General features: G+C 46.4%; 1 protein-coding gene across 1 annotated transcript in view; it reads left to right on the forward strand.

The window, feature by feature from the left end:
• Positions 1 to 24,375, forward strand: part of ASAP1 (ArfGAP with SH3 domain, ankyrin repeat and PH domain 1) — a 335,628-nt gene that overhangs the window by 22,652 nt on the left and 288,601 nt on the right. The window contains exon 2 of the mRNA XM_068983842.1: positions 8,922 to 9,007. Coding sequence (XP_068839943.1) covers positions 8,949 to 9,007 — 59 coding nt within the window. The 5' untranslated portion in view covers positions 8,922 to 8,948. The remainder of the gene's footprint in view (positions 1 to 8,921; positions 9,008 to 24,375) is intronic.

Below are 24,375 nucleotides of genomic sequence, written 5' to 3' on the forward strand. Positions count from 1 at the left end.
CTCAAAGGTGGGGCTCATAATTGCAGCTGTGCTTCTCACTGTGGGAAATGGGGTGAAGTGTGAGCACAATCGAAGGTGGCAGAGTGCCTGGTGCCCACGCAAGCCCTTCATGGTGCCCACGCAAGCCCTTCATGGTGCCCACGTAAGCCCTTCATGGTGCCCATGCAAGCCCTTCATGGTGCCCTATGGGCACTGGGCAGTGGGGCTTCCTGCAGGGGGATGAAGACCTTTCCATGCAAAATCCTTTCCATCCCAGTTCCCTTTTCCTTGGGCAGGACGGAGGCCAGGCCTTGGTCGTGGCCCCCCTGCCTGTCCCCTGCAGCAGGATGACCAGCTGCAGGAGCCACGTCTACGGCACTGGCCTTGCTGAGAAGCCACCTAGTTGGGACCCTGGGCTGCTGACGTCCTTTCTACTTGTGGGTTGTCACTGGAGGGGAGTTTATCCATCACACATCTGCTGTGTGCTAGTGTTCCTCACATCCTTTTGTGACGGCCACATCTGAGAGTATTAGTTCTCTGGCACTTGTCCAGTCGCTCAGTTGTGTCTGACTCTTTGTGACCCCGTGGACTGCAGCGTGCCGGGCTTCCGTGTCCTTCAGCATCTCCCAAAGTTTGCTCAAACTCACGTCCATCAAGTCGGAATTGCCATCCAACCATCTCATCCTCTGTCGTCCCCTTCTCTTCCTGCCTTCAGTCTTTCCCAGTGTAGAGCTTTTTCTATTGAGAGCACATTCTCCGGCAGGAGGTCCCAGTGCTGCTTGCCAGAGGATGCACTTGGACGTTCATGAACTTGTGGGCACCCTGGCAGTGTGTAGGGCACCATCAGTGTCTGCTGCCATCCGCATTTTCCAGAAGAAGACACAGACTTGCTGAAGTGAAGCTCATGGCCTGGGGTTGCGCAGCAGTTAGCGGGGAGAACCAGTGCTTCAATGGAAGCTTTCCTGCTCCAAAGACTGTCCTCTTTCCAGCGCTTGGGAAATTCCCCCAGCGCAGGGCTGCCTGCTGCTCCTTTTCCTACGCAGCGAGCCTGGGGGGCAGCCACACAGATGGCTCTGCGCTCAGTGTGCTTGCTGATGGTAAACACGCAATTGTTTGCAGGGACCTGCGTCGTGCTGTTAAAACAGTTGGTAGCACAACAGACCCTAGGCACCCGCAGACTTCACACGCCGCGCTTGCAGTTCTTCCCAGGAGACCCCAGGAAGTGTGTAAATTTTGAGGTGGCACAGACTGAGTTGGACCTGCTTCTGTGTTGTGTGAGGAGCAGGCACTGTGGTGAGTGAGGCCCCCTGCACATAGTTCTGAAGGTTACTCGGTGGTTCTCCTCTCAGCTCCCTGAGCTTGTTTGCCTGGCATTCACGTATGTTAAGATTCACACAGTTCTCAGGGTGCAACTTTTTAAGATGCTGAGAAGTTATTATTCACCTGCAGTGCATAGGTTCCTATGGCACCCAGCACTTTTTCTCATTGCCCAGGAGGTAGTTTGGTTAAGGTCTGATTCTCTTAACCACGAGCTCTAAGCAGAGCCTGGGTCTGTTTTGCTCTGTGTGTGTGTGTGTGTGTGTGTGTGTGTGTGTGTGTGTGTGTGTGTGTGTGTGTGTGCCCTCAGTTGCTCAGTCATGCCCAACTCTCTTGCAACCCCATGGACTTTATAGCCCACTAGGCTCCTCTGTCCATGGACTTTTCCAGGCAAGAATGCTGGAGTGGGTTGCCATTTCCTCCTGCAGGAGATCGTCCCGACTTAGGGATCGTACCCTCATCTCTTTTGTCTCCTGCATTGATAGGCGGATTCCTTACCACTCTGCCACCTTTGCTGACCATTATTACATCCTTGGCACTTAGCTTAACAAACACTTTTCCAGTAATTGAATGGAGGGATTTTCCAACAGGTGACTCTCATTTACAGGAAGCTCTTGCCAATGGGACATGGCATGCAGTAGGCACTTGCTCATTGTTTGTGAGGCAGGTCCTACGTTTTGTTCACACCCAGACTAGGTCACTTGTGAGAGTTTATTCTGTCATCTGTATCCCTGGCCCCCTGCACCCGCTTGACTGCGGTCTTAGACTACCCAACTTGGCCTCCTGACTGTGGCCTAGTGTGCAGTCCACCCAGGAAACATGATCTAAGACATTAACACAGTCATCATTAGTTTATAATCCAGCCAGCCAGTGTACTGAGTAGATTTCCCTGTGTATACAGTAGGTTCTTAGTTCTCTGTTTTATTTATAGTCACGTGTATATGTCAATCCCAATCTCTCCGTTTATTCCTCCCTCCCCTGTTAACCCCTGGTAACCATAAGTTTGTTTTCTATATCTGTGATTCTATTTCTGTTTTGTAGATAAGTTCATTTGTACCCTTTTTCTTTTTACATTCCACCATAAGTGATGTCATGTGATAGTTGCCTTTCTCTGTCTGACTTACTTCTCTCAATATGAAAATTTCTAGGTCCATCCATGTTGCTGAAAATGGCATTATTTCTTTCTTTTTTATGGCTGAGTAATATTCCAGTGTATATATGCACCACATCTTCTTTATCCAGTCCTCTGTTGATGGCCATGGAAGATTGCTTGCATGTCCTGGCTATTGTAAATAGTGCTGCTTTGAATACTGGGGTGCATGTATCTTTTTGAACTACGGTTTTCCCCAGATATATGCCCAGGAGTGGGAGTGCTGGTTCAGACAGTAGCTCTTATTTTAATTTTTTAAGGAACCTCCACAGTGTTCTCCATAGTGACTGTGCCAATTTGCATGCCCACCAACAGTGTAGGCGGGTTCCCTTTTCTGGAGAAAGCTGCTTGAAGGAGAAGGCATTTTGAGTGGGGATAGACAAGCTAGGCTTCCAGTAGATAAGAGGAAGATTGGTAGAAATATGTGCTCAGGCTATTTCCTTTCCATCCCTGGTTTTCTAACTATGATTGCTACAAAACAGGAAAGAGTCTCATCAGTAAATAGGATAAGTGTTTGCTGAATGTTATGGGAACAAAGGAAACTGTCCAAACTGTAGTCAGCTGCAGGTGACTCCAGTTCACAACGTCCTCCATAAAAGGATATGAATCTCCACATTGGTGAAGTCACTTCTGTTGAATAAAACTCAACACCTATTTGGAGATTGGCAGTAAAGAAGGGCTGAGGTGCCCAATGATTTATGTCCCTGTTTCTGCCTGGCGTGCAGTAATTGCTGTCTGGAATGACAAACTGTAGGACACAAAATAGAATTTCAATGGAAAAAGCAGAAACGTGGGTGGATAAAAATTAAGATGCTTGATGGTAATGAGTTCTGGTTCACTCTGGCAGGTACTTGCTCTAAATCTTCCTTCGCTGGTGGCAGGGGGAAAGGAGAGGTTATGGAGAAGAGCAAGGGTGTTGATAACACACGTTCATTCATTCCTCTGGTGTGTATTTATCGAGCATCTAGTTACGGATGCTGTGTGTTCCCTGCCTGTATCCTTGAGCCCACCCTGGAAGGTCTTGCAGACAGTGCCTGTTTCATGGAACGGCTTCCTGCATCTCTCTCTGAGGCCATTCCCTGGCTGTACTCGGCCAGGGCGGCATGGAGTTTGTGCATAAATATCCCAGCTTCCTTACCCCCGGGAGGCAATTTTGAGGTGTGTTCCCATCTCTCATGGGGTCCCCAGTGGGCTTGGGCTCCAGGTGCTAAAGTAGTAAGCGCCTGACTTCTTGAAGAGTTCCCTAACCTGTGAGTTTCAGATTCTTGTAGGATGGTTGTGTGAATTAAACAAGATGATACTATTACTACCGCCACTACTGGTTACGGTTTGGCTTGGTGCTTGAACTTCAATTATCCCAGTTTTAAAGATGAAGAAACCGAAGTACGAAAGAATAAATAACAGAGGCACTATCTGATTTCTAACCCAGATGCATTTGTTCTAAGGGGCCAACTTTTAGTTATAAACCAAACTGTTAAAGTACAAGGTCTAGCAAGGAAATTGCCATTATTATTATTACTAGCAAGTGCCCAGCGTATATAGTTGGTGCTCCATTTATTTGTGGAGTTAAAAAGAATCTCAGTAAAAAAAAGAAAAGGAAAAAAAGTGAGCACCAGTCTTTGAATGGAGTCAGAATTCTGGATCAAAAAAATATTTGTGATTAGATGAAAAATAAAAGGGAGGGTGGGGATTCTCCAGCAGGTCAGTGATTAGGACTTGGCACTTTCACTGCCGTGGCCCAAGTTCAGTCCCTGGTTATAGAACTAAGATCTTGCAAGCTGTTCGTTGTAGCAAAAAAAAAAAAAAAAGAATGAATGAATGAATGTTAGTTCCTTGAGATTATGAATTTTTTTATTTTTGGCTTTGTCTTCCCTGCCAAAGAGTGGTAGGTCCAAAACAAATATTCCTTGAATGAATGAATATGGATTTTTTTTTTTAAAGTTGCTGGTAGTTCCCTAGTTATTTGACTTACAAAAACCAGTCCCAGAAAGGAAACAGCCTTAAAAATCCTGTGAATATTTCTCTCTAGGTGTTGGGATACTGAAATATTTTATTTTCATGCCTTATTATTTTTCACTGATGGACTTGGATTACTTTATAACTGGAAAGGAATAATCTCTGTTTGAAGAAACAATCAGTCTCAAAGCATAAATGGTTTCAGAGCGCTGTACACTGACCTACACGTAGATGCTAACCTAATGCAAGTGAGCTCAGAGTCGAGGAAGCAGGATGTGAACTGACTTTGGTGTCAAAGCAGTTTCACACACCATCTCTCTGGGGGTTCATGCCAGTCTAGTGACGTAGGTCAGGCCAGGATGCATGTGAGTGCTAAGGCGCTTCAGTCGTGTCTGACTCTTTGTGACCCTATGGATTGTAGCCCACCAGGCTGCTCTGTCCAGGGCAATCTGCAGGCAAGAATACTGGAGTAGGTCGCTATGCCCTCCTCCAGGGGATCTTCCTGACCCAGGTATCAAACCCATGTCTCTTGTGTCTCCTTCTGCACTGCAGGTGGATTCTTTACTACTGAACCAGGCTAGGATAGTGACCTCATTTCACAAACAAGGGACCCGGCAGCCAAAGAAGCTCACTGACCAGGACAAGGCTCTGTCTTGGGGCCTAGCTGGCTTGCGACTCAAGGCATTTGAGTTTAATTCCAGTGACCTTTCACCGTGTCCCTGCACCCCTTTGTGAAGACCCATTCAAGAAAGTGGAACAAGGACAGAGGTGGATTGGTGGGCCATGTGACATGCTCGGGGACTCATGTGACAGTGGTCTCTCAGCATCTTTGAGTTCTTTTAAGGAGAAAAAGTCTGGCTTAGACTTTGTGAGTCAGACAACAACCTGGGTTGGAATCCCAGTTCTGCCACACACTGACCTGGACACACTGTTGCGTATCTCTGAGCCCCTGTGTTTCCATCTATAAAGCTGGCCTGATGTCTGCCCAGCAGGATTGTTGTCAGGGTCAAACTGGCACCAAGTAGGTGTGTTTTCTTCAAGAGGCGGCTTTGCTGATTGTTATCACACCTGTGCTGTCTGTGTGTGTCTTTTTTTCCAGTCACGTTGATACTCATTGGTGTCCATGAATTAGTGTTCCCATGTGTATCAGTCAGGTTTTGCTGAGTAACAAAAACTGCAGAACTGCAGTGACTTGCTTGACAGCCAGTGTTTATTTTCACACTCGTGGGTCTGTGAGTCGGTTGTGATTTGGCTGATCTAGGTGGGGCTTGGCTAGCTCGGGCTGGACTTCAGATTGGGTTCCCTGCAGGATCAAGACTGAAAGGCAGCAGTTGAAAGAGACTAGTGACACCACCTCGCCTCATGGCACAGCACAGAGGGCAAGGGATAGACTTGGGAGCAGTACATTGTCGCTTCCGTCCGAATTCTGTTGTAAATGAGTCATCAGTGGGCCAGTCTAGAATCCAGTGAGAAAGAACGAAAAGAACCACCAACCGCCACGGTGGGAAGGACTGCAGAGTCACATGCTGAAGGGCAAGGATGTATAATTGAAATTCAGATTGAGAGTGAAGAATGGGAGAAATGATCCAGCCTAGACACTGCCTTAATTGTTTGCTTGAGTGGAGCAAGGAAAGCAAAGGGAAGGTAAGATGAGAGGTGGGCTGGGAGAGGCCAGTACAGGGTCTTGTTTTCCATGTACATAGAGCATGTTAAGTTGTGGTCAGGAGGTGAATGTTATGGAAAGATCATGCTCTGTGATTCTGGGGGGCAGTATATGTTTATGCTATGCCTGTACCTCGCTGCCTTGATTATTCCCGCTTTGTAGTAGGTTTTATTTAATTCCTTATTTTTGGCTGTCCTAGGTCTCTGTTGCTGCACATGGACTTTTTCTAGTTTCATAGCGGAGTCCACTCTCTGTTTTGGTGCTTGGGCCTCTCATTGCGGTGGATTCTCTTGTTGCAGAATACAGACTCTTGTGAGCTCAGTAGTTGTGGCTCACGGGCTTATTTGCCCTACAGCCTGTGGGATCTTCCTGGACCAGGGATCGAACCCATGTCCCCTGCATTGGCCGGGGGATTCTTAACCACTGCACCACCAGGGAGGCCGGTAGGACACTTTGAAATTGGGAAATGTGAGTCCTCCAGATGGTTTTGGCTCTCCTGAGTTCATTGCTTTTCCATATCAATTTTAGGATAAGACTGTCAATTCCCCATCTAATTTAAATGTATGACTCAGAGTTCAGGAAGTCAATCACCGTTGGCATCTAAGGTTGAAAAAAGTAGTTTGATCATTTATCCAACAAATATTTATTAATACTGTGCTGGACACCACTGTGTGGTCTGGCGATGCAACCAGAAAATCCAAACATTGTCCTTGTGTACTCACATGACTTACTATCAAAGCAGATGTTAATCAGTTCTCATGTGAATAATGTAGAGTTACAAACGGAGATAAATCCTGTGATCGAATCTAGAGGAGTAGGAAGAGTTTCCCTGAGGAAGTAAGATTTAAAGAAGCACAGGAATTAACTAGGCAGAGTCAGTGAGGAAGCCTTACAGGCAGAGGGAACAGCAGGCACAAAAGACCTGAGGTAGGAGGACTGTGGGAAGTTGCAGGGTTTGAAAGAAGGTTGGGTGGTTGCAGCAGTGAGCCAGCTGCCTGGGTGGACAAGGTGAGGTCAGGGAGGAGGTGGGTAGGAGTCTGAGTATGTTAAATGATATATATATATATATTAAAACAATTTTTTTTAGGGAGCTCTTTTTGCTTTTATTTATTTAAAAAAAATTTTTGGCTGTACCGCATGTCATGTGGGATCTTAGTTTCCCAACCAGGGACAGAACCCATGCTCCCTGCCCTGGAAGTGCAGATTCTTAACCCCTGGACCTCCAGGGGAGTTCCTGCTGATGGATTTTTATCTGGAAGCACTGAGAAGCCACTGAAGAATGTTAAGCTGTAAATGAAGAGATGACACGATCAGATTTGTATTTTAAATTGTTTTTAATATTGCGTTAAGTTGCTTCAGTCGTGTCCAACTCTTTGCGAGCCTATGGACTGTAGCCTACCAGGCTCCTCTGCCCGTGGGATTCTCCAGGCAAGAATAATGGAGTGGGTTGCCAGGCCCTCCTCCAGGGGATCGTCCCTACACAGGGATCAAATCTGCATCTCCGGAGTCTCCTGTATTGGCAAGCAGGTTCTTCACCACTAGCACCACCTGGTATTAGCCAGTTGTATTCAGATCTGGGATTTTTTTGTTGTTGTTAAAAAACATATTAAACATTTATGAGACTATTGGGTGATATCAAGGAATTATCATCTTTTTAGGTGTGGTAAAGGTATTGCTGTTACATTTTTGTAAAAGACATATAGCAACACATGCTGTAATGTTAATGACTGAAATAAGATGTCTGGAGCTTGCTTCTAAATAACAGTGTGGAGAGCGGAGGGGTTAGGGTATGGATGGAGTAGGACGGATTATAAGTCGATGGTGATTGGGGCTGGGCAGTGGGGATCTCTATTGTTGTGTCTGTATAAAATTCTGCACACTAAAACATAAAAAGGAAAAGATTGTCCTGGCTTTAGTGTAGGGGATCAGATTTCAGAGGAGAAATGGTGACGAGGGGAGACCAGTTTGGAGGTAGTGGTAGGTGTAGTCGTCCAGTTTGAGAATGATGGATTCTGGTCCAGGGCTGTGCCGGTGGAGATGGAGAGAGAGAGGGACAGGCTGAGAAATACCTAGGAAGAGACATGTGACTTAGGGCTGGGTTGGATACAGGAGTAATGGAGATGGTGCTTCAAGTGTGTTCTGGGTTTCTGGCCCCAGGTGAAGTTACCACTCTGAACTAGGGATCACTGGAGAAGAATCAAGCAGGTCCTTTGACTTCTCTTGTTTTCACACCCACCACCTCTGTTTCCCCTCCATTCCAAAAATATTGAAGCTGTTCCCTTATGTAACACTTTTAATCCCAGACTTCCTGTGCTCTGTGCACTCAGCAATTAATTAAGCTTTGGTATGCATGAATTAATTAAAATCCTGTCTCCGGTTCAGAGGGGCTGTCCTGAAATATAGAGATTCATGTATATATCTGCCTCCTTCTTGGGGTTGATTGCCTTGGCTGGGGGAACTTTTCTACTTCCCCGTGGGCATACAGCTGTGGCTGTCTGTCTGTCTGTCTGCTGTACCTGTCAGCACAATTTAATTTCATATTTCGGAGCCCAGGTCTGGAGATATTAATGACTTGTAAATTGCTCTCCAACGTAGAGCTAGAAATAGAATGCAGGAAGGATTCCAGAGCACTTGCGCACATTTACTGATGGAGATGTCAGCCCCAAAGTGGATTGCTGAAACAGTGGTTTCCCAGCTGTCTTGCTTCCCATTCCTGGATGGCCAGTGTGGAGTGGGAATATTCCTAACAAGGGTGCTGGCCTCCAGATGAAATCACGTGTTGGTCTGAGACGATGTCTTCTGTCTAAGCCCTGCTGTATGACTCTTGTCACCTTTTTTTCTTGCTCCCCCATCCAGGTAATTTTCTGATGTGACGGCTGAGACATGAGATCTTCAGCCTCCAGGCTCTCCAGTTTTTCATCAAGAGATTCGCTATGGAATCGGTGAGTGGTCCAAAGAGCCCAGCCTGGGAAATGTGGAGGGATGCTTTTGGGAGGTTGAAATGCAGAATTTGACCAGACTCAAGCCCTGAAACCTGCAAGAGACACCACGAGCATGGATGTTAGTGGTGACCAGATCTTCGGCATTTGTAGAACGGCAGGCTTTTTGATGTGTCTCCTGTGGGCCGTGGGAAAGGCGGTGGGGACCTGAATGAAGTCAGGAATGATAACAGAGCAGCACTGTCAACAGTAATAAGTGCTAGTTTAGCCGAGTGGCTCTTTAAAGATACGATTTCATCCAGTCCACCTGATAATCCTACCAGGAAGGGTTTACCGCATTCGCTTCACAGATAGACAGCTTGCCCGACTGGATTTTTCCTTTTTGATTGGAGTATAATTGCTTTACAATGTTGTGTTAGTTTCTGTTGTACAACGAAGTGAATCATTTCTGCGTACACGTGTGTCCCCTCCCTCCCGGCACTCCCTCCGGCCCTGCTGGGGCGTCGTGGAGCACTGAGCCGCGCTCTCTGTGCTGTGCAGCAGGCCCCACTGGCTGTACGCGTATCTGCCAGGGCCACTCTCAGTGTGTCCCCCTCCTCGCCCCGCCTCTGACCCCCCACCCCTCCTGTCCATGCCCACATATCTCTTCTCTACCCCTGCCTCTCTATTCCTGTCCTGGAAATAAGTCCATTTTTCTAGATTCCACGTATATGTGTTAATATATGATATTTGTTTTCCTCTTTCTGCTTGACTTTACTCTGTATGACAGACTCTAGGTCCATTGACATCTCAGCAGATGACTCGATTTCGTTCCTTTTTATGGCCGAGTAATATTCCATTGTGCATATATGCCATATCTTGCCTGGTTGGATTTGAAACCAATGTTCCTGATTCCAAGTCTCTTGTCTTTTTCCTCCCGCAGTGTTGGCTCTTGTAGAGGTATGATTTGCCCCATTTTGCAGCTGGGACTACTGGGACCTGGCATAGAGCCACATGATAGAATCTTAAGGCATCTAACCTCAGTGGGTGGAGGTTTGTGTTGGTGGATGATAAAAAAAAAAATTGGACTGGACAGTCTGTGAAGAACCATGAAGAGTAAGCAAAGAAAACGAAGAGTCCAGGAATCTTTAAGTTGCCAGGGTGAATCAACATGGGGTCCACCTGCTATGATTGGCATATCCCAGAAGTCAGCTTAGTGGTGGAAAGACTGGGTGCTGGACAGGTGGTTGAATCTTGCTCTGCCTCCATCTTGCTGTGATCTCAGACAAGTCACTGACTTTCTCTGTTCTTTTTTCTTATCTATGAAATCTGGGCAATAATATTTATGTTTCAGGTTTTTGTGAGATTAGGAAAAAAGGTCTACAAGAAAGTGTCTCATGTAATGTAAGGGCGTAGAGCATTGTAATTATTCCAGTTTTTAAGATGAAAGTCATATTTAGAGATAGTTAGACAAGAACGCCCTGAGTGTGGAGGAGAAGTTAGAGGCTGGAGGCAGAGAGGCCAACCTAAGAGGCTTTCATGTGACCCAGACATGAAGTAATGGGAGACTGTTGTTACCATCGTCTAGGATAAATGAGACTTTGCCTGCTGATTTTCATAGTTTGACTATTACAGAATTATGTTTTATTCTGTTTTGTTTTATAAATCAAGAATCCAACACGAAAGTGACATTAGTTTTGGAGATATCTGTTTAGGTGATATTATTACCAAACCAAACTGAGTCTGCTCGCCCAAAACACAGCAAAGTCAGTCTGCTCACACCAGGTTGTGGCGAAGGAAAGTACAGCTTTTATTGCAGAGCACCAAGCAAGGAGAACGGGCTTGAGATCTAAACTTGTGAGGAGAGGGTCACAGGGTGTGTGATCAGTTTGTGCATGGTTCTCTGATTGGCTGCTGGTAAGGTAACAGGGTGGTGTTTGGGGAATCTCATCTATCAACCTTTTGCTTCCAGCCCCAGTCTGGGGTACACATGTTAGTGGTCAGCCTGCAGTTAACGTCTTCCACCTGGTGGAGGTTTCAGTATCTGCAAAACAGCTCAAGGATATGGCTCAGGATGTTACCTGTAGCCCTTGAGGAAGAACTTATGGCTAAATTATTATTATTTTGTCTTACTTCACTGCTTTCTTTGTGCATATTCTCATTTTTCTGATTAAATTTGCTCTTTGAATCTTGGGGAAGGCCTTGGAGGCTAAAGCCTTTATAGAAACAAGTGGTAGGGAACATGGTAGGGTGTGTGTGTGTGTTTGTGTGTGTGTGTGTGTCTGTCTTGTCTGTCCCTGGGAACATCCTGCAGAGTCTTCTTCAGTTTCAGTATTAATTATAATTGTTATAAGAGTGCATTATTTAAGATTAGGTTTTGTTATGAATGATGTAAAATCTAAAAGAACATTGGCTTAAATAGAAAACAGAAGTAGTATATTTATCTCTTACCTAAAAGTTCAGTTACAGGGCTGCTACAGCAACCTGTGAAAGACCCACACTTTTCCTCTCTTGTTTTTCTGCCGTGTGGGCCTCCATTCCCCCCAAGGTCACCTCATGGCCCATTCTGACTGCTTCTGTCCCAGCTATAACATCTACCAACAGGAAGAAGGGAAGAAGAAAGGCAGGCCCTCTTTTTTTTTTTTTTAATCACAAATAATGCTTTTTAATTATTTAACTTCTTACAATACTTACATAACAGAAACTGACAAATCCATGTTGTTGTTTAGTCTCTAAGTCATGTCTTGCGACCCCATGGACTGCAGCCTGCCAGACTCCTCTGTCCATGGGATTTCCCAGGTAAGAATACTGAAGTGGGCAGGCAGGCCTCGTCTTTTAAGGATGCTTCTGGGTATCACATCTACTGCTTCTGCTTATATTCTGTTGGCCAGAATTTAGTCCTTCAGCTATACTTAACTGAAAGGAAGGCTGGGAAATGTGATCTTTCTTCTGCAAGACTACCTGCTTACGAAAATGGAAGATGATTATGAGACCAAAGAAAGAGAACAGATATTGGAGGACAGATCTTTCTTTGCTATGCAAGTATTTATTAAAAAGAGAGTTCTCTTGAGAGGACAGACTCTGTGGCCAGACTGCTGGTATTAAAATCCTGGATTTAGGACACTCTCTGTGACCTTGAGAAAGCTACTTAACTGCTGTGCTTTTATCTGTGCTTATCTTCTGTGCCTTTAAGTTCAGTTTCTTTATCTGTAAAACCCTATTTTATCTGTGTTTATAAGGATTGCTTTGAGCATTAGCTGAATTAAGGTACAGCCCCTGGACCAGTATCTAGAACGCCCTGTGTGGTATGAGTGTTAGCTGTTCCTGCCACTGCTGCTTCTACTCTTAATAACACTGCCTCTGTTACCACTATTACTGCTTCTGCTGTTGCCATTGCTGCTGCTTCTATTCTTGCAACTCCTGCTCCTCCTATCACATCTGCTGTCACTGGTTCTGTTACTACTACTATTACTACTGTTCAAACAGTGACTGTTGCTGCCAAGTATTGCCCATACGTATATGAAATGTTATGCTCGTGGCATGGTAAGTGTTACTCATGTTCCCCGTGTGAAGATGAGAGTCAGGGAGGATAGTAACATGTCAGATGCATGCGTCTTGCAGGATAGTGGTTCACCTTTGAGTGGGTCGGTGAAGAGTGAGTGACCTGTAGGGAGCATAAGGCAGCTTCTGAGATTCTGCGAGTGCTCTGGGTGCTGATTACCTGGATGTCAAAATTCTTCGACTGGTAGTTTGATGACATAGACCATGTTATGCGTTTGTTGTCTATTTCAATCAACATCTCATGGAGCAGATAAGTGATAGACCGTGAGTGAAACAAAACCCAACCTGATTCTAAACCACCACTCTTTTTAATAATAATGTAAAGCCCAACACCATTGCTTCTTTTCATTTATTTGTTTGTTTGTTGACTCTTTCATGTAACATATATAGATTCTTATTACTTAGGTGCCAGGAACTGTGCTCAGCGTAAGCAGCAGTGTAACTCAGCCCTAGGCTCATGGGGCTTTCTGTCTAGGGGAAAAGGGAAGATGAACATTATACAGACTGGAACTTCCCTGGTGGTCCAGTAGCTAAGACTCCATGCTCCCAGTGCAGGGGCCCAGGTTCCATCCCTAGTCCGGGAGCTAGATCCTGTGTGCCGCAACTAAGCACTGGCGCAGCCTAAATAAATAAATATTTTTAAAAAATCATTCACATGGACAGCTACTGGCTTAGGCTCAGCGTGAGATGCCCTGGGGCCACAGGAAGGTCACAGAAACTAATCCAACCACACAGTCCTGTGTCTGATAAAATAACAGTGATCTCCGTCTCAACTGACTGCTTTGATAGGGTGGAAAGTCCCCATGTCCGTGCTTAAGCTGACCAAGTCAGGGCTACATCAAAACACATAAAGCAGTTCTTTGCCTTTCCTGCTAACCGGCTCTGAGAAGGGGTCAGCCTTTCTTTTCCTTGCTTGTCACTGTGACAGTCGTTGACCTACACCTGGCGTCTCATGGAGCAGACAAGTGCTGGAGCTCTGGAGTTCAGTATACAGAGGGAAAATGCCCAGGAGCAGAGATTCTCTATAGGCTTCCCCAGTGATTCAGTGGTAAAAAAAATCTGCCTGCAGTGCAGGAGCTGTAGGTTCGATCCCTGGGTCGGAAGAGTCCCCTGGAGGAGGGCATGGCAACCCACTCCAGCATTCTTACCTGGAGAATCCCATGGACAGAGGAGCCTGGTGGGCTACAGCCCACAGGGTCACAAAGATGATTCATTCAGAGATGCCTGAAGCGACTTAGCATGCACACATGCAGAGTTTCTCTATATGTACCAGGACTTGAGTCCAGGGGCCTCTTATATATTATGTATATTCATACAGAATAAAAAATAAATGAAGTAAAACTTCCCTGGTGATCCAGTGACTACGGCTGTGCACTTCCAATACAGGAAGACTGCTCACTTCCAATACAGGGGGTCTGGGTTCCATCCCTGGTCAGGAAACTACATCCCACTTGGCTCAGCTGAGACCCAGTGTACCCAAGTACAGAAATATTTTTTAAAAAATAAATGAAGGAATGGATGAATAAAATCATGCTCCACAACTGAGCAGTTGTCATCCCTGGGAAAGTTCAAGTCCAGAGGAAGGAAGAACAAGATGTTCCTTTTTTTCACCCCAAATAGCACCAGGAGGGCGGGAGTAGCAAATGGCAGTGTCACTGAATTCTGAGCCGGCAGTGGGAATCACTTGGCCTTATTTTCAGGATTTTTCTCCATGTGTAGAAATGAACTGACCTAAACGTTAGACCCTTCCAAGCCAAGCCCAGGACGAACCTCTGCGTCTCTCCCTCCCTCCCCGCCTTTGCCTTTGCAGAGGTCGAGGCAGACGCCCTGTCCTCCTCAGGCCGCGGGCTGTCAGCCCGAACTGAATTTCCCTGAGCCCAGCTGATGTCCCTTTTTGGCCGCAGGGTAGGGGTCAGGCTGAATCCAGCACAGAGACGGGAAATGTGTCCTTGGAGCTGAACGCAGAAGCGCTGACCTCTCAACTCAGAGGTGCATTTCTGACATTGTTGGAAGGGTTGGGAAGCCTTATGATTTCTGGATGTGAAAGAAAAGGAAGCGCGTTTCAGAAAAACAATGTTCAAGTTCATGTGAAAGACAAAGCAATGTGTTTTAGAATAACAATATTCAAGTGTTTAGAAAAAAACATATTCAAGGAGGGGGAGGTGAATTATATTCAAAGGACTGTGAAAGCCCTTTCTGTATAATTGAAGCTGTTTAAAATCCAGCTGCTTATTTCATGACCTTGGCCATTCCTCAGTTAGATGCATGCAGGAAGGAAATTCCTACCTAGACCCAGAGTTGGGAAAGTATGATCTTGGTCTGCTTTCCTTCGCTCCCATCTTTCTCTTCATTTTTTTTTTCCCCTTCGCTCCAAAATTTATTAAGGAGATGCTGTGTTCCACACTCGCTGCCGAGTCCTGGGGAAATAGATGAGTAGGACTCATTGCAGAACCTTCCTGGGCTTATCATTTATTTATTTAAAGACACTTACTCATTCTTCAAACATTTATTGAGCACCTCATTTGCTCTGATGTGTTCATAGAGATAAAAGACTTAGTTCCTCCTCCTCCTGAGTTTATACTTTATTAATTTTTTCTCTGGCTCACCCAACAAACACTTTCTGAGTACCTTCTACTAGCCGGGGACTGTTTCCGTGTTTGGGGTTCCAAGATGAACAAAGTATAGCTTTTTTTAAAAAAAGATTTTTTGATGTCGACCATCAAAAAGACTTTAAAAAGTCTTTATTGACTTTGTCATGGTATTGCTTGTTTCGTGCTTTTGGTTTTTTGGCCATGAGCCATGTGGGTTCTTAACTCCCTGACCAGGGATCGAACCCACACCCTCTGCATTGGACGGTGACGTCTTTATTTTTAAAAAGTAAGTGTATGTATTTATTTTTATTTGGGGCTGTATGAGAGTTTTTCTCTAGTTGTGGGGGCTACTCTAGTTGCAGTGTGCAGGCTTCTCGCTGTCGTGCCTTCTCTTGGTATGGAGCTCGGGCTCTGGGACATGAGGCTTCAGTAGTTGCCGCGCCCCAGCTCTAGAGCATGGATTCAGTAGTCCCCCTGGGCTTAGTTGCTCAGGTCCCATGCCCTGGCAGGTGGATTCTTTACCACTGAGCCACCAGGGAAGCCCTGGAAGGTGAAAGCTGAACTGCTGGACTGCCAGAGAAGTCCCTAGTTTCTGTCTTGATGGAGTTAACAGACCAGGCAATATTGTGTTCATTGGACTTCCTGGGTGGTTCAGTGGAAAAGAATCTGCCTGCCAGTGTAGGGGACACCGGTTCGATCCCTGGTCCGGGAAGATCCCACATGCCACAGGGCAGATAAGCCTGTGAGCCACAGCTACTGAGCCTGCGCACCCTAGAGCCTGTGCTCCACAATAAGAAGAGCCACCTCGACGAGAACTGCAACTAGAATGGTCCTGCTCACCATGAGTAGAGAAAGCCCATGTGCAGCAGGGAAGACCCAGTGCAGCCATAAATAAATGAATACATTTTTTAAAATATTGTATTCATCTCCTAGGGCTGCCATAACAAAAGTACCACAAACTTGATGGCTCAAAAAATAGTGGAAACGTGTTGTCTCACACTTCCGGAGTCCCGAAGTCCAAAACCAAGGGTATTGAAGCCTCTGGGGGAGACTTCTTCTTGCCTCTTTCCAGCGTCTGGGCTTGGCCGGCAGTCGTTGGTGTTCGTTGTCTTGCAGCTGCGTTGCTTCCGTCTCTGCCTGGGTTGTTCCATGTGCCTCTCCCTCTGTGTCTGTCTTCCTCTCTCTTACAAGGACACCAGTCTTATGGGAATAAGAGCCTGCTGTGCTCCAGTATGACTTCATCTTTAATTTATTAATACATCTTAGTTACATCTGCAAAGATCCTGTTTCCAAATAAACCCACTTCCATTGGTTCCCTGGTATGGGACATTAACAAATATCAACCCATAACACACACACACTCACACACACACACACACACACACACACACACACACACACACATAAAACAATGTAGCAGTCACCAACATTTTGGGGACTAGGGACAGGTTTTGTGGGTGACAGTTTTTCCATGTCCCGGGTGTGGGGGTGGGGGATGGTTTGGGGGATGGTTCAAGCACATTACATTTCTTGTACACTTTTAATTACTGTTATTACATCAGTTCCACCTGAGAGCATGAGGTTGGGGACCCCTGAATTGTAAAGCAGCTACAAAGGTTCCGAGTGGGTCCTGGGTCAAGGTTAATTGGCCCCTTTTTTCCACTTTCTCTCTGCATCTGAAGGGTCTATGCCTTTAGGGCAGGAACCCTGTGTTGCTCTGAGTGACTGTGTGTGGATTTTGGCCTGGGAGGTGAGACGTCTCCTGTGTGGTCGAGTTGATGGACAGGGCTCATTCCTATCACTCTCGTTAGCTGTAGTTTCTCGGGGTGGTCATGGAGCACCTGCGTTGCCTGTGAGGCCCAGCCTGGTGGTAGGAGCTGTGGATTCCTGTCCTGGCTTTGCTTTGGCTGGTCCTGTGAGCCTGGATTCATTTCTTGGCGTTTCTCTGCCTCAGGCATCTCACTGTGCCTCCCTCCCGGGTCTTGTGAGGACCAGGTGGATCAGATCTGTAAAGCGTTCACACGCCCCTGGCCCGCAGTATGTGTTTGGTGTGAGCTGGTAGGAGTTAGGCCAGGCATGTAACACGTCTCTGGAGATGGCCTTGACCCAGCTCATTCAGCACAATCGCCTTAATAAAGACTTTTGTTCAGTGTTTAATGCCATTTACCGTCAGAACATTCTTTCCATAATCTTTCCTAAGGAAAGTTTTGTGAAATATAGCAAATACCTTCAGCACAAAAATATCCACTGCAGTATAGTTTAAAATGTCTGACTCTTTCATGACCCCATGGACTGTAGCCCGCCAGGCTCCTCTGTCTGTGGGATTCCCCCGGCAAGACTACTGGAGTGGGTTGCCATTTCCTCCTCCAGGGGATCTTTCCAACCCAGAGATTGAACCCGCATCTCCTGCACTGGCAATTGGGTTCTTTACCACTGAGCCGTCAGGGAAGCCATTAAAATGGTAACCAGTGGCAACCAAGACAAAGACCTGCCTTACTGTGAGAAATGAGTTACCAAATTAGGGCAAAATGATTAAAAAAATAATAATAGGGTAAAACAATGAAAACCAGTGATACAGCCATTAAGAAGAAGATAATGGTCACTTTTTAAAGGTTATGAGAATGCTCATGATGTAAATGCCATGTAAATAAAAGAAAATTTTATTTTTGAGGAAGTGGCTGAATTTCCCTGGGCCTCAGTTTCCTCATCTGTAAAATGGAGATAATAACAGTACCTTCTTTAGATATAAGATTGAGAATTAAATGAAATAATAATACATGGGAAACAAACGATTGGCACCTGGCATATATGAGGTGCTGATTGTTATTATTATTGATCACGTGATCTAAATTATGTAGAAAATAGCCACAGAAAAATATTTAGAATAAGTAACAAGTGAAGCACCACAGATTTTCCCTTTTGATGTCTTATGCAAAGGACTTGATTCTATGAGTCACTCAGCAAACACTAAGCCTCTCCCTGAAGCACTGTTAGCCACAGAGCAGGAGGTGTCAATATAGGAGAATGCATCAGAGTCCCTTCTGAGAGCTTTTGGAAAATCACAAGATGTCTGGAGATGCTGATTTAATTGATGTGTGGTAGGTCCCAGGCATCCATAGTCTGGAAAAAAAAAAATTCCACAAGTGATTTAGATTCTCACAGTAGATGTAAGGCACAGTCACTCCACTTAAGTTTGCAAACCAGATGAGAAGATGGGAACAACAGCATAATATAAAATGAATCCTAAAGAGAAGGCAGTGGCAACCCGCTCCAGTACTCTTGCCTGGAAACTCCCATGGACGGAGGAGACTGCTAGGCTGCAGCCCATGGGGTTGCAAAGAGTCGGACATGACTGAGCGACTTCACTTTGACTTTTCACCTTCGTGCATTGGAGAAGGCAATGGCAACCCACTCCAGTGTTCTTGCCTGGAGAATCCCAGGGACGGGTGAGCCTGGTGGGCTGCCGTCTGTGAGCCTGGTGGGCTGCCGTCTGTGGGATCGCACAGAGTCGAACATGACTGAAGCGACTTAGCAGCAGCAGCAAAGGAAATCAACCATGAATATTCACTGAAAGGACTGAAGCTGATGCTCCAGTACTTTGGCTGCCTGATGTGAAGAGCTGACTTACTGGAAAAGACCCTGATGCTGGGAAAGATTGAGGGCAGGAGGAGAATGGGGTGACAGAGGACGAGATGGCTGGATGGCATCACCAACTCAATGAATGTGAATTTGAGCAAACTCTGGGAGATAGTGAAGGACAGGGGAGCCCGGCGTGCTGTAGTCCATGGGGTTGGAAAGAGTTGGACACGACTTAGTGACTGAACAACAAGTGCTTTAGCTTGGGGCTCCTGAGTCTGGGTCCCGTTCAGAACTCTGTAATATTAAAGATCCCCTTGACTCCACCCCCAGATGTATAAAATCAGACCCTCAAGGAGGTTCTTTTTTCTTTTCTTCTTTTTTTTTTTTTGACTGCACCACACATCTTGTGGGATATGGGCTCTTAGTTCCTCAATCAGGGATTGAATCTATGCCCCCTGCTCTGGAAGCGTGGAGTCTTAACCACTGGACTTCCAGGCAAGTGCCCCTCCAGGAGGCTCTGATGATCAGCGAGATGGAGTTTCTGCGGTTCCCTCCTCCTGCCGCCGGATGCCTTCTACCCAGTCTGCAACAACATAGATAGAGAACCAGAGTTTTTCCAAAGCCGTGAGGCTGATATATTTCCTCTGGTTGGTACCTGTGAATGCTTTTTAAAACATTATTTGTTTATGTATTTAAAAATGTTTTTAATTGTGCTGAAATACACATAAACATAAAACTTAGTGTCTTAATGATTATTAAGTATATCATTCAGTGCTATTAAGTATTCTTATTGTTGTGCAACGGTCACCACCATCCGTCTCCAGAACTCTTTTCATCTTGCAAAACAGAAACCGTACCCAGTAAACAACAGCTCCCTGCCCCCCCTCCCCACCCACCCACACCGTTTATGTTCTTCCTCCAGCCCCGGGCACCCAGCATTCTACTTTCTGTTTCTGTGACTTTGACTCTATGTATCTCACTGAGGTAAATCCGCAGTTTTTGTCGTTTTGTGACTAGCTTCTTTCACTTAGTGTATGTCCTCAAGCTTCATCCATTTTGTACCATGTGTCAGAATTTCCTTCCTTTTAAAGGCTGCATCTATTCCATTGTATTTAATATGTGTATATACCCCATTTTGCTTATCCAGTCGTCCATTGCTGGGTGCTTAGGCTGTTTCTGTCTTTTGACTGTTATGAAGAATGCTGCTGTGGACGTGGCTGCTCCGATGCCTTGAGACCATGCTTGGTGTCTGTTGGTTGAAGAAATTCCACCCAAAGGTGGATTTGCTGGGTCCTGTGGTGATTCTATGTGTAATTTTTTTTGAGGACCCACCATACCACAGCAACTGTCCCATTTTATTTTCCCATCAAGAGTGCACAGGGGTTTCTGGTTCTCCACGTCTTTGCCAACACTTATGACTGATTCTCTCCAGTCTCTCAATGGTGCTCTCTTACTCCAGCCAGCCTCAGAACGTTCATGAAGACCATCTGTATGCTGACTGCTTCCAAATTATGCCTCCAGCTGAGTCTGTCCTCTGTCTTCCAGACTTGAGTATCCCAGGTGCCGAACTCAAGTCTCCATTTGAAGATCTAGCAGGCACCTCGAACCTGGGATGTCCAACGTGGCTTATTCTCCACACACCTCCCGGATGAGAACTTGCTGTGCCCCTGCTTAAAACCCATCTGTGGGGCTTCCCTGGTGGCTCAGTGGTAAGGAATCCATCTGCCAAGGCAGGAGTCACGGGTTTGATCCTTGATCCGCGAAGATCCCGGATACCAAGGGGCAGCTAAGCCCGTGAGCCACAGCTGCTGCAGGCCGTGTGCCCTAGTGTCGGTGCTCCTCAGCAAGAGAAGCCCATAGAGGACAGCCCCGCTCGCTGCAGCTGGAGAGAAGCCCTGGCAGCAACGAAGACCCAGCACAGCCAAAAATGAATAGATAGAATTATTGTGAAAAAAATGCATCTGTGGCCCCAGTGCCTTCCCTGCCCGTTATTTTGAATGGAACCCAGGTTCCTTACCATGGCCTGTAGTGACCAGCATGATCCAGCCCGTGCCTAGCCTGCATGTCTCGTCTGCCCTCACCCCATCCGCTCAGCAGGCTTCAGCTGCCGACCTCTTTCTGTTCTCACACTCAGCAAGTGCTGTCCAGCCTCAGGCCTCTGACTCATGCTATCTGTCTGCCTGCAGGACCCCTCTCCCTGCACCTCCAAGCCCTCAGCTTCTGCTCCTCCATGGGGTGACGACTTCTCATCCTGCAGTCTCAGCCCGGATGCTATTTCCTTGGACAGACCTTTCCTCACCACCCTACTCTTCTAGTTACACCTTGTAGCTTTTCTCCCCAGGACTGTGACACTCTGGAACTATTTGTTCACTTGTGTGTGTCTGAGGTCCCCACCAGACCACAAGGCACGATGCTGATGGCTGCTTATCCACAAATGTTACCCCAGTGCCTGGCATAAAGCCTGGTACATAGTAGATGCTCAGTAAATACATATGATTGTTTAAAAACACATTTTAAAAGTGTTTTTTAAAGTTTAATTTATTTAAAAGCTTGTTGGCCATTCTGGGTTTTTGTTGCTGCACATCCGTTTTCTCTGGTTGTGGTGAGCAGGGGCTGCTCTTCGTTGCACTGTGTAGGCTTCTCATTGCGGTGGCTTCTCTTGTTGCGGAGCACAGGCTCTAGAATACGGGCTCAGTAGTCGTGGCTCACAGGCTTAGTTGCCCCTCAGCATGTGGAATCTTCCCAGACCAGGAATCAAACCCGTGACCTCTTGGGTTGGCAAGCGGATTCTCATCTAGTGTACCACCAGGAAAGTGCTGAATATATATGATTGTTGAAATCAAACCACTGGTCCCTGTTTGGCCGATCATGGGAGACTTCCCTGGTGGTCCAGTGGTTGGGACTCCGTGCTCCCAGCGCAGGGCATAGAAATTCAATCCTTGCTTGGGGGAACTATTAATAGGATCCCATGTGCCGCATGGTGTGGCCAAAAGAAAAAAAAAAACCAACCCAATCGTGAACATAAAATACCAGTTCTAGGCCTGTTATTTGCGGAGTCCTTTCACAGGCGAGGCGGTACTTGAATGTGTATACAGGTGATTGAACGTTGGATGGGACCTGGGCTTTTCTGATGGATCTCAGTCTCTGTTTTCATGTTTCTCCTTGCTGGGCCCTCCAAAATGTTAGGACTTACAAATGTAATCTTTGGGGAAACAGCAGCCTCAGATACCCAGTCCATATTAAAGTTGATTTGATTTGGGTTTAAAATGGAAACTATGAGCTAATGCATTTTACAGATTTGAGTAGAGAACAATTCTCTCTGTTTAAAGAAAAAAAGAAGTCTGAGATGTAGAACATTTTGTGTGGGTTATCGTAGTGCCAAAACCTCCTGAAAGGGGTTCTCTGCAAATATTTGGGGTTTGATGCTCATAAACAACTACACAGGTTTTCCTCGGAATCGATAACCACGGCAACAGCAGCATAGCTTCCAAAGTGAAAAATGTGCTTGCCAAGCGACTGTTTCTGGCTGAGCCACGAAAGTAAAGGTTTACAGAGCGACGGCAGACAGGTCATTAACAAGCCTGGCTGCAGGCTACTTGCCCTGCTCTCCCTTGCCGCTGCCTCTTCATCAGCAGAAAGGTAATTGACTGTTAGATTCCTGAGCCACAGACCAGGTTCTCACATTGCAGCTTCCAGAAGCACCTGTCTGACAACTACCAGTTTATCTGAGATCCAAAGCTTGTCTTTCGAGAAATGCTAGCAAAATCCCTGGCTTGGTGTCCATTGGTTCAACCTGGGTCCCTTGTCCCAATCACTGTGGACAAGGTGTTGGGATATTCGGACCATACAGGCCTATGTCACGTGACCACCTGCAGACCTGGAGAGGGGTCATCACCATGGAAACCGAAGGACAGTGCTGGATGCTGGGAGGCCAGAATGCAAGGGCCACCCCACTAACCAGGTCACTGGAGGTGGGGACAGCCAGTAGCTTAAGCTCAAACCATCTTTCTTAGCAGGTGTTCTAGAGTCTTTGTTCTGCTTTGGCTTTTAACATGAACCTCCGGCACACTCCCAGCAGCCAGCTACATCCCGACTTGCTTCTGGGATGACTCCAGGCCATATTCATCAGCTGTGTCTGTGTGTGTGCATGTGTGTGCTCAGTTGCTCAATAGAGTCCAGCTCTTTGCAAACCGATGGACTGTAACCCACCAGGCCCCTCTGTCCGTGGGAGTCTCCAGGCCAGAATACTGAAGTGAGTTGCCATTTCCTCCTCCAGCAGATCTTTCTGGCTCAGGGATCGGACCCACATCTCTTAACGTCTCATACATTGGCAGGCGGGTTCTTTACCACTAGCCTCACTTGGGAAGCCCATAACGGGCTCAGATTTTAGTCTCAGTGCCTTAGCAAGCCATTGTTGCAATTTGTAGTCCAGCCTGGAGTTGGTGCTTTTCATTTTTGCTTCAAACACTGTGACGTCCAGTAGGGTGGCCACTAGTCACATGCGGGCTACTAAGCACTGGAAATGTGGCTGGTCTGAATTGAGATATCCTGAAGTATGAAATATACCAGTTTTCAAAGACTTTGTAGAAAAAAAAAAAAGGTACCAACTACATCATTAATAATTTCTATTGTTTACATGTTGCAGTGATATTTTGGATATATTAGACTAAGTAACATTATTAAAATGAATTTACTTTTAAAATTCAGTAATCTAACATTTTAAACTTTTTCTTTTTGGTTGTGACATTTGACTTTCAGGATCTTATTTCCCTGACCAGGAATCAAACTTGGGCCCCCTGCAGTAGAAGCACAGAGTCCTAACTACTGGACTGCCAGCAAAGTCCCCTAAAATTTAAAACTACATGCAGTCCTGTTATGTTCCATTATGTCTCTGCTGGTCAGCACTGCTCTAGAAGCGACTTTAGCCTTTGCTTTTACCTGCCTGGGTTATGCCTACCTCTGGCCTTGCGTGCGTCCCCACTTGAGGACTGACCTCCTTTGGTTGGTGGTCTTCTCCCTGGGCAGAGTGTACTGGAGTGGTATTAGTGCACCTGTCTTCTTGGAACATACAGGTTCCCCTTGGCACATACGGGTTCCGAGGGTGCTTCAGGACCCGAGGTTTCTCTGCCAGCCCAGGCTGCGGATGGGTCAGGCCAGCAAAGCTGGGAGTTAACTCCACAGGAGCAATCAAAGTGTTAGTCGCTCAGTCATGTCTGACTCTTTGCGACCCCATGGACGTCACCCGCCAGGCTCCTCTGTCCATGGGATTCTCCAGGCAAGAATACTGGAGTGGGTGGCCATGCCCTTCTCCAGGGGATCTTCCCAAACCAGGGATCGAACCCGGGTCTCCCACGGGAGCAGCCCCCTGCCAAGTAAGGAAAAGAGTTTGGGAATAATTGCCTTAGCCCCCTGGCCGCGGGCACACCATCTGAGCTGTGTTCCAGCCTCTCCCTGGCGTCCCTACTGGAACTGGAGCCCCATTGCCCTCGGCTGGAGGCTGCTCTTCCATGCACCCCTGTTGGCTTCCTTTCCATTTGTGTCCTAGTTCCCTGGGATCGTTGCCTTAAATCCTTGTTTCAGGCTCTGCTTCTGAGGAAACCCAGCCTGAGATGTGGGGTGCCCAGCACACAGGAGCTCAGTGGAAGGAAGAAGGGGACCATC

Source organism: Capricornis sumatraensis, chromosome 11, assembly GCF_032405125.1.
Source record: "Capricornis sumatraensis isolate serow.1 chromosome 11, serow.2, whole genome shotgun sequence".
NCBI lineage: Eukaryota > Metazoa > Chordata > Mammalia > Artiodactyla > Bovidae > Capricornis > Capricornis sumatraensis.